Source organism: Protobothrops mucrosquamatus, unplaced genomic scaffold (assembly GCF_001527695.2).
Source record: "Protobothrops mucrosquamatus isolate PMUCROS unplaced genomic scaffold, P.Mucros_1.0 scaffold1719, whole genome shotgun sequence".
NCBI classification, from domain to species: Eukaryota; Metazoa; Chordata; class Lepidosauria; order Squamata; family Viperidae; genus Protobothrops; species Protobothrops mucrosquamatus.
In genome coordinates this window covers 61,942-73,110 of record NW_015387867.1, presented here as the reverse complement: position 1 = coordinate 73,110, position 11,169 = coordinate 61,942, and the positions used below count along the sequence as shown (strand labels likewise).

At 42.2% G+C, this 11,169-nt stretch overlaps 1 protein-coding gene across 1 annotated transcript in view; it reads left to right on the top strand.

Moving 5' to 3' along the window:
* The window catches only part of LOC107293729 (CUGBP Elav-like family member 2), an 89,715-nt gene that overhangs the window by 16,650 nt on the left and 61,896 nt on the right, over positions 1–11,169 (top strand). The window contains exon 3 of the mRNA XM_029285448.1: positions 4,330–4,359. Coding sequence (XP_029141281.1) covers positions 4,330–4,359 — 30 coding nt within the window. The remainder of the gene's footprint in view (positions 1–4,329; positions 4,360–11,169) is intronic.

The window sequence follows — 11,169 nt, the reverse complement described above, 5'->3', positions numbered from 1 at the left end:
GAGTTTACAAAGCAAAGCTCCAGCTGTGATGTTTTGTAATTATATGCATCACAAGCCTGAGCGGCGTGGCGGCCTAGAGGTGAAGACGCTCTCCTCCCACTTGGTAGATTAAGAGTTCAATTCTAGGCAGCGACAGATGTTTCTCTATCAGGGCACAAAGAGACAATATCTGCTGTGAACTACTCATAGGCATCAGGAAGGGCATGTGGCCAGTAAATGCTCAGCTCCATTCAGTTGCCCCACTTCCACCCCGAATGGAGGGATTACAGGGATTGTAAAAAGAAAAAAAAAGGTGTCACAAACCTATCAGTGCCATCTGTCACATTCTGCAGATATTTTTTTAAAGCCAGTGTCCTTCACCAGATGCATCCAAGCATCATGTTGGGGAGGGCTGATCTAGAATGAATATATATAAATGTACAGCCTGCAAATTGCCCACTCAGATGCCACTTTGAAGCATGTGTTAAATTTTAGACTTTTGCTGACAAAGAATTAAAGGGAGACTAGTATAGCTATTTTGAGCTATTTAGCTCTCATCAGCTAGCCATACCCTTCTGGCCTAGAGGTTAATACAGCTGCCTAACGTGCAAGCAGACCAGGTTCGAATCTCAGAAGGGTATGGCTAGCTGATGAGAGCTAAATAGCTCGAAATAGCTATACTAGTCTCCCTTTAATTCTTTATCAGCAAAAATCTAATATATATATACATATATATGTTGAGAAAAGTAGTTGAACACCGGGATAAATATAAAAACAACTGTTTAATAAACTAACAACTGTTTGATAAACTTAGCTTTCGTCGGCTAACTGCCAACGTCGTCAGAGTGGAATGCCGGAGGTTTGAAAGCCTGCTCATAAGACCGGCAGTTTGTGCGCTCTGCTCATATGCTCATACATATATATACATACACACACATATATACTGTCCGTCAATGGGTGTCCTCTGGGCAGAAGTGTTAAAATTGCCATTGTTTCTCTCAATGTTTAATAACAGCAGTCCCACATGGACTCTACTTTTATCACTGAACCATCCAATTTTTTTAACCACCACCACATTAATCCAATCTTAATATTATGCACGCTTCAAACTGATTTGGAAGAAATCCTTTGGATCTCATATGAATACGGTGCTTCTCTGCAGTTCATTTAAGCAGTCTCAACTTTTTTTTTCAGATTGCATCAGTCTGGAGGGGGGGGGCAGACTGAATGGCTGAAAGCCATTGCAGCATTTTTCAGACTGAATACAAAACTCTGAAAAAAAAAACCACATTGTGCTGCATGAATGAATAGCTCCCAAGGCATTGGCAGGGGTAGAGATTCGATCAATATCACAGCTGTAGCCATGCCTTGCACCAAAAGGGCAGAACATCAAATACATCGCCATCTTGAATTTTTTTTTTTACATTCTTTCCCCATAATGCCCTGAGGGAGGTGTTCAATTCATCACAGCACCAAAACATTTCTTCAGAATCATTTTCAGAATTGTGGGTTAGGTAGCTCTTAGTAACAACACAGAAATTAGAAGCAAAGGTCTAAATCCTGTTGTTTGCCTCTACACATCCAACTAGTTCTTGATCACCCACATTATTTAACTCCTGTATATTTTTCTTCCACTTCTTTCTATTCCTAAGTCTTAGTTTCTTGCCAAATCTAAAACACTCTACATCAGGGGTTTTCAAACGTGGCCTTTTTATGGACTTCAACTCCCAGAATTCCTCAGCCAGGCCTGGCTGAGGAATTCTGGGAGTTGAAGTCCACAAGTCATAAAAGGGCCAGGTTTGAAGACCCCTTGCTCTACATAGTCAATTTTGAGGGGGTTTTGGTGCTCTCTGAGCTGAGTTATTTTCTTGCAGACCTTTCATTAGCAAACTAGGTAACATCATCAGTGCTCATGATGCTACCTAGTTTGGTAATTAAAAAGTCTGCAAGAAAACAATCAAGATCAGAGAGTACCAAAGATCTCTTATTTCAACCCTGAGCTACAAATATTCTCCTTTATCTATCAACAATCTTGTTTTTACACCGAGAATATCAGAACGGCTTATTGGAATTGTCCAAGATCTGCATAACAAGGCTGAGCAAGCTTCAAAATGTTTCAGAAGTTTTTCTGAACTTTCATGGGGACATCTGCCTACTTTAATAAATTTAAAGTCCAAAGTACTAACAACAACAACAATAATAATAATAATAATAATAATAATAATAATAAGGTTGGAGGTCATCTGGTCCAACCAAATGATTCTTCTGAATCATTTGAAACTCAACTATTTAGTCCTACAGTGACCAGCTAAGAAATCCAGAGCGATCTGCTACTCCTGTTCCTCAAAACATAGTTTTTCCTACTGGAATTCAATTATACAGTTGCAAGGTTTTCTCTGCCCTACATATTGTCCCAGGTTTTCATGAGGCTGCTGAAAGATGGCAATAATTAGGTTTAACTTAATAGATACAGAAGGATGCTTCATTCATTCACTCTTGTGAGATCTGCTAAGCCTAGCGTCTCTTGGCACCGGGTTGAAATTGTGGTAAATGCTTAAAATGTTCTTTATTGATTCATTCTGCACACTGCTCACAGCTTTATGCCCCGTGCTGAGTGATGGCCAAATTGCAGTGCGCAATTAATTCCCCCTTAAGAACTTCAAGGGAAAAAGTACAGAAAAGTAGATTTTTCACCGGGGAAATAACAGACCCATTTCAAGTTCTCTTATTCCCTTCCTACAAAGTTTATTTAGAACATACCTGTAATATTTCCTCACCCTAATCCATTTTCTTGGTTGCTATTATTGATGGTAGATTATGGACACAAGTAGGTATCAACATATTCCTAAAATAGATTAATATGTAAAGGTAGCCCTTGACGTACGACCACACTTGACCCCAAACTTTATGTTGCTAAGTGAGGCAGTTGTTAAGGTAATTTTGCCCCATTTTACGACCTTTCTTGCACAGTTGTTAAGTGAATCACTGCAGCTGTTAAATTAGTAACACAGTTGTTACTTTGATTACTATCCCTATTGCAGGGGTAGGCAACCTTGGCTCTTTTATGACTGGTGGACTTCAACTCCCAGAATTCCTGAGCCAGCCATGCTGAGGTGAAAGGGAGAGGTTTCCAAGCTGAGCCATGCTGGCTCAGGACTTCTGGGAGTTGAAGTCCACCAGTCATAAAAGAGCCAAGGTTGCCTACCCCTGCCCTATTGACTTCGTTGTCAGAAAGTCGCGAAAAGGGATCACATCATCCCAGGACACTGCAATTGTCATAAATAGGAGTCAGTTGCCAAGCCTCTGAATTTTGATCGTGTCATGTCGTGCTGCAACAGTTCTAGGTGTGAAAAATGATCGTTAAGTCCCTTTTTCCGGTGCCGTTGTAACTTCGAACGGTCATTAAATGAACTGTCGTAAGTCTAGGACTCCCTGTATGTGGAAGCCATACACTTTTTAACCAGGAGTATCTGCTGAGAGTAGGTCTCTTCGTTACAGAATGAAAGCAATTTCTGCCATATGTCCATTTATGGACACTGTGTAGGAAATTAGCACATGGGCCGAACTGCACTGTGTCTTCCATATGGCAATCAGTGCATAAATCCTGACCCTTAGACATATTGTGATCTGGGTATCAGTGGTTAATTATTCCCTTGACATTAGCTGAAATTAATTAACTTCCTTATCTGCTAAATTATATCCACATTTGAAATTTCTCTCCTGAAAGCTTTTCCTGGGGAAAATGCTAATTGTAACCACATGACCCCATTTCGCTCTCTCTCTCGCTCTCGCTCTCTGTCTCTCTCATACACAGACACAGACACACACACACAGAGTTTCTGCTTTCAAACATGCCACTTGTTCCATATATGTATGCAATGTCCCATATTAATTATTCCTGTATTGCCTACATCAATGTTTCTCAACCTTGGCAACTTTAAGACAGGTGGCTGGCTGGGGAATTCTGGGAGTTGAAGTCCCATCTGAAAGTTGCTAAGGTTGAGAAACACTGGCCTACAGCATTTGGAGCAGGAAGTTTACTTGTCCTTCAGAAAGTTTCGAAGTGGGGTTATAGATGCCCTAAGGAAGAGGGGAAGCCAATGCCAAAAAACCAGCAACAATCCATCTGAATGGGATTAAGCAAAGAAGGGATGGTAGAGCAAAAGAGGGTGACAGGTATCAATAACCCCCCCAAGCATTTATTTGTACAAGATGAGAATGTCCAGCTTAACGCAGATATGAGAATGAACTATTGGTAACCCTTGTTTCTTTGCTTTATATATAATGAGTAATGTTTTAAAGAGAGATTATGTTGAGACTGATGGTAAATTTGGACCTCTTTAATTTTAGTGCACAGCTTCAATATGGAATCTAGTCGAGGTACTGTAGACCATTTACCATTTTACTCCTGCACCTATTTGTCTAGCTTAAATTATATAAAGTTGTTGTTCTGCTTTGAGTAATGTTTAAATGTGTCGAATTTGATGACAGGAGAAACCTGTCAGGTGTCTTGCATTATTCGGTCATCAACAGCTCCACCGGGGCTGTTGGAAGCACGTGAGCCATCAGCCTCCCTGGGTAAACAATTTGGGTTTTCAAAATTGATAATAGTGCCAAGTCGCAACATGAAGTTTTGTAAGCGTATTGATGTCTCTGTGAAATATTACAAAGCTCTAGTTGAGGCAAAATGCCCTGATAGAAGTTTAATGAACCAATGGGGTATGAATTTGAGTTTAGGCCGACATAGTTAACTTCTCCATCTGAGGCAGATAGGAAGAACAAATTGCCTTTACAAAATAGCAGCCAGTCTCAAAAATCTCCTGCTTTCTACGATCCGTTTTTAAAAAGAAAATCCCTCCTCTTAATTTACTTTAATCCAAAGGTCACATGCAGAATATTAAAAAGAGAGAGAGAGAAAGAGACCAAATAAAACAACTTGACATATACCCTAGAACAGTGGTGGCGAACCTATGGGCATGCGCGCCAGAGGTGGCACTCAGAGCCCTCTCTGTGGGCACGTGCGCCATGCCCCGGAGACGGCATGCCCCTCTTCAACCAGCCACCTGCTAACTCGCTGAGGTCCCACGTGGCCGGATGCATCCCGACACGGCTAGTTTCCCTCCCTCCCGTCCTGTCTCTCCTGGCCTCTCATGCTCTCCTTTTCCCGGGCATGACCCACTGCATCGCCTCCTCAGTTGTCGGCCGGCCATCCAGCTCAGAGGCGGCTTCTTTGAACTGCTGGCGGCGGGCTGTGGAGCCCCAGAGTGCGCCGGTCGAGGGGCTGGCAGGCTGTGGCTGCTGACGGACACCATTGGCCCCCATGCGCTCACTGGCATCTGTGTGTGGGGGCCGATGGTATCAGGCAGCAGCCGCCCCAGCCCCTGCCTTGCCCCATGGCAATGGCACCCCCGCCCTGCCTCGCCTCACCCCGCAGGACAAGCCTACTGCCCCACCTGCCAGAGACCCAATGGATCTCCCCCAACCCTGCCCACCCCCACAGGCGTCCCTCCGCACGAGCAATATTGAGGTGACCACACCCACCTTGGCTACACCCACCCAATCTGCCATGACCACCACAGCCACGCCCACCCAGTGGGCCACGCCCACCTGGCACCCAGCGATAAATAAGTGGGTTTTGGGTTGCAGTTTGGGCACTCGGTCTCTAAAAGGTTCGCCATCACTGCCCTAGAACAGTGGTTCTCAACTTTTTCTTCACCAGGGAACCCCTTTAAATACCTTTTGTGGCCACAGATTATGGCCACGGACCCCCAAGGCTTAACTCAAGAATTAAATCATAACATTTCCTCAAGCTTTGCAGAACCCCCAGGACAACAGTGCGCACGCACACACCCCGGGGTCGGTGGATCCCAGGTTGAGAACCACTGCCCTAGAACTTAAAATGCAAGTAAAAGTAGACACAACCCTTTGCCAAACATTAGTCCCCTTAAATCGTGCTAACCGGCAAGCCGTGAGTGAGGTACATAACAGTTTGTGTAAACTGTGCGTTGATTGGAGATAATAAACATAAAATTCAACCTTCCTGCTTAACCAACATCTTCAAAAAGGGCACGATCCGCGTCCTACAGATACCTTCATAATATGAATAACATAGGATGTGTCATTTACTGCCTGACACTCCTTTCTGTAGTTTAGCTTTAAGAATGGCACTCCGCCACACCAGTTTTTTAAATCCAACTTTTTCCCCACTTGGGTAGCTTTAGACAAATGCCTTCCTTTCTGCTGACAGAAATGGAGCACCCCTTAATCAGAATGAGAAATGCCAATTGAAATGGCACTGCCAACCCTGAATGAGAAATAGCCTAATCAAGAAATGATGAGGTAAAGATTAGACTCATCAGGCAAAATTTTGGAGCAAAAGGCTGAAATGGTTGAGCCTGGTTCTCAATCTGCGTTAGTTTTTCCTCAATCTTGACAACTTTTAAGACCTGTGGACTTCAACTCCCAGAATTCCCCAGCCATCCTGGGGCAGCGGGGGCATTCTGGGAGTTGAAACCCACACATCTTAAAAGTTGCCAAGGTTGAGATACGCTACCCCGTACCAACAATAATCCTGCTTATTGCTAAATAAATACATACTAAATGATAAACTTCTGGTTCTGCCCTTCAAATAAGGGGAACATAAGAGGATTCATCCCTCTTTATGGAAGAGAAAGCATAGCTCTTGAAGCTGATTTGCAAAAACATGGTTTGCAAAACACTTCAGTTATTATTGCCTGGACTGCCTCTTGTTCAATTAAAATCTTATTGAGTTATTTTTTTTTAAAACTTGGTATTCTTGCCAGGTATACATGGACAAAGGCCAAAAGGAAGCAAGTGTTGTTGTCAGCGCTCAAATTGATTTCCCCAAAATAGCTGGACTGTAAAATGGATTCTTCATTTTGCTCACTGATCCCAAGGGCAGTGATACAGATTTAAAAAGAGAGAGAGAGAGAGAGAGCTTGCTTTAAATTTTTTGCTCAGTTCTGTAATGATAGCGGGCTTCGATCTCTCTGCATTCAGCTCGCTTCGTTTAGAAGCCTTTTAAAATTGTTAACAGTCACCACCATCGTCGGTTGTGGAGGAAATTGAAGGAACTGTGCTGTGGTTTCATTTCTTAATTTTAGTTCGGAAGCCCGGATTTCAAATACTAACTAGGCCAGGGGTAGGCAACCTTGGCTCTTTTATGACTCGTGGACTTCAACTCCCAGAATTCTTGAGCCAGCCACGCTGAGGGGAAAGGGAGAGTTTCCAAGCTGAGCCATGCTGGCTCAGGAATTCTGGGAGTTGAAGTCCACGAGTCATAAAAGAGCCAAGATTGCCTACCCGTGAACTAGGCTAAAAGACTTAGAAATCAAGGTCTTTTCAGCATGCTAGATTTCTTGAATTAGCAAAGCTTTCACCGTGTCACAGTACTGCTATGAAATCAACTTGAATTTGCAAGTATTTCACAGCCTTTTCTTACAAGGCACCCTGGGAAATGTCAATTTCAAAGGGTATTTTTTTTTTATTTTTTTTTTTAAAGAAATGTTAAAACTGTTATTAAATCCCACCAAATTTGGTATAAATGGTACTCACTTCCCATCAAACTCTGTCAGACAAAGTAAGGACTGCCCTATGTTTTTTAAGTCAAATCCCCAGCAAATTCCTGTTCATTGACCATGCGGATTGAGGATGATGAATCCAGTGCAGATAGAAGGCACTAAATGAGACCTCAGCCACTGCTTTTTCTAGCATAATAATAATAATAATAATAATAATAATAATAATAATAATAATAACAACAACAACAACAACAACAACAACAACAACAACAACAACAATAATAATAATAATAGCAGCAGCAAGGGTAATACCAATATAATAGGTACCTTGGGTGCAATCCCAAAACAACTGGAGCACCACTTGAACACCATTGGCATTGACAAATTTGCCATTAGTCAATTTCAAAAGGCGGCCTTACTAGAAACTGCTTCCATCCTGCGATGATATCTGTAATACCATCAAACATCCACATCTGCCTATCCCAAGTCCTCGGTAAGGACTCGATAGGTAGACAAAAATGCCAAATCCAGTCTGAACATCTGGCTGACTGTGCGATGATGATATAATAATAATAATAATAATAATAATAATAATAATAATAATAATAATAATAATAATAATAATAATAATAATAATAATAATAATAATAATAATGAGGTACCTAGTTGATACCTAAGATGCTGGCAGCAACCTGTGTCAACCATCAGCGCCAGTCAATTTGAATGTTCAGTTCACTGAGGTTCACATCTAATGAATAATAATAATGATGATGATGATGATGTACCTGGTTGATACCTAGGATGCTGGCAGCAACCCGTGTCAACCAACAGCACCAATCAATTGGAATATTCAGTTGATTGAGGTTCACGTCTAATGAATAATAATGATAATAATGATAATGATAATAAAGTTGGAAGGGACCTTGAAGGTCTTCTAGTTCAACCCCCTGCTCAGGCAGGAAACCCTATACCATTTCAGACAAATGGCTGTGCAGTCTCTTCTTAAAAACTTCCAGTGTTGGAGCATTCACCGCTTCTGGAAGCAGGTTGTTCCACTGGTTAATTGTTCTAACTGTCAGGAAGTTTCTCCTTAGTTAAATGATGTGCTCCTTCAAACACACACTATTGTTCTTATAGATACTTGGAAGGTGTTTTAGAAGCCAATATCTTCCTGTTTCTAAAATATTCCATTGTTCCATGCCGTTTGTCCTTCTGCAACCTGCACTGGTATATTTTGTCCTCGCAAGTCCCATTTCCAATTCTCACACTGAGGAGGACCGCCAGTACAGGTAGTCCTCGACTTACGACCACAATTGAGCCCAAATTTTCTGCTGTTAGGTGAGACATTTGTTAAGTGAGCTTTGCCCCATTTTGCGACCTTTCTTGCCACAGTGGTTAAGTGAATCACTGCAGTTGTTAAGTGAGTAACAAGGCTGTTTTAAGTGAATCTGGCTTCCCCATTGACTTTGCTTGCCAGAAGGTCGCAAAAGGGGATCACGTGACCCCGGGACGCTGCAGCCGTCATAAATAATGAGTCAGTTGCCAAGCAACTGAATTTTGATCATGTGACCATGGGGCGTGCTGCTGTGGTCGTGTGAAAAAGGATCACAAATCACTTTTTTCAGTGCCGTTGTAACTTTGAGCAGTCACTAAACAAACTGCTGTAAGTCGAAGACTACCTGTATCGGCAGATTCCACCTCTCGTGCTTCCTGGAAATGACATAATGAACCAAAATCTCTGGAAATGACATAATAAACCAAAATAACCAACATCCAATTAAACCCACCAGAGTTAGCACCAGAAATAAATGCATGTTCACTTTTGTATCCTCCCACCAAGCCAATCCATAGGAAAAGATTGATATGGGTTGGGCTCACATCGGTCTTCCCTCCTACACAACGAGGGTGCCAGCGGAGAATCAGTTGTGAAAGTGATGCTTAGCCTGAAGAAGAATAAAAGACATCCTCACTGAACTTAAACCCTCTTGATATGGGCATGTCCATGTAATTTTCCTTGGCTACAATTCAGAATGGCTTTGACATTGCATTCTTACTAAGAGATCTCCCTGTCTAGCCTACAATCTTGATATTCCCTTGGGGGAGAGGGGATGGTCTCTTTTTTAAACTACTAACTAGATACACCTCTGCTTTGCTTTTTTGAGCTCAGCCCAAGTCAACTAAGAGCTGCAATTGGTAGAGAATCCTTGCGGTGATTATTTGATCACAGAGAAGATCTAATTTAGCATATGCTCTGCAAATAAAAGGGAACCTTTATGACCACGCACACAATCAACAAGTTGCCTAGATGCATAAAATGTTGACGTGAGACTATTTCCGCAGAAGCTCCTAAAGTTTCCCAAAAAAGAGATGAGTAAATATTCTCCTAGTGAGATCCTAAAACGATGGAGGTGGTCATCCATTGGCAGAACACACCAATGGATGGAATGACTATAAAAGTTACTAACTGGTTCCCAAAGATGCCACGGTCCCAAGGATAGGTGGTTTTTACAATGTTGTTTCCAAGAAAGGATGACATTGATCTGGTCTCCTCTCCAGACTAGCAGATAATGATCTTCTCATAGAGCTTTACAATGGCTTGGTAAGGCCACACTGGAATACTGCATCCAGTTTTGGCCACCACGATGTAAAAAAGATGTTGAGACTCTAGAAAGAGTACAGAGGAGAGCAACAAGGATGATCAGGGGACTGGAGGCTAAATATATATAAGGAACAGTTGCTGGAATTGGGTATGTCTAGTTTAATGAAGAGAAGGACGAGGGGGGACAGGATAGCAGTGCTCCAGTATCTCAGGGGCTGCCCCAAAGAAGAGGGAGTCAAGCTATTCTCCAAAGCGCCTGAGGGCAGGACAAGAAGCAACGGATGGAAACTAATCAAGGAGAGAAGCAACCTAAAACTAAGGAGAAACTTCCTGACCGTTAGAACAATTAACCAGTGGAACAACCTGCCTCCAGAAGCGGTGAATGCTCCAACACTGGAAGTTTTTAAGAAGAGACTGGACAGCCATTTGTCTGAAATGGTATAGGGTTTCCTGCCTGAGCAGGGGCTTGGACTAGATGACCTCCAAGGTCCCTTCCAACTTTACTACTACTACTACTACTACTACTACTACTACTACTACTACTACTACTACTATTATTATTATTATTATTATTATTATTATTATTATTATTATTATTATTATTAGCTTTAGGAGTTCTAAATATGAAGTGTCTGGCGTCAGCACTGCCCAACCTTCTCCTGTCAAAGTGTTCCAACGTCACCTTCAATTAAGGAGTGCATTAAATCCCCAACCATAAGCCTTCTCTTCCTAAATGTTGCCCTTTCCCACGACCTCTCCTAAAATCTGCAGATAGGAAGAGTCTGCAGAACCTTAAAGAAGACCTCGTCTCCTTCCTAACTGGTGTCTTATTGATGTAGGTGGAGAACGCAGGTCTCTTTGCCTAAACAAAAGCCCTGAAGGCAGAACCAGAAGCATAAAACCTGAACATAGGAATCAGAATAAATCGTCATTAAAGACCCTGAATCGTGGATCTTTGGGTTTCAAATAGCGGCACCCAGAGAGGAAAGGGGGGAGTCAATCTTCAAGATGGTGGGTGTAAATGCAGGGCTTGAATTGCATCACCAACCT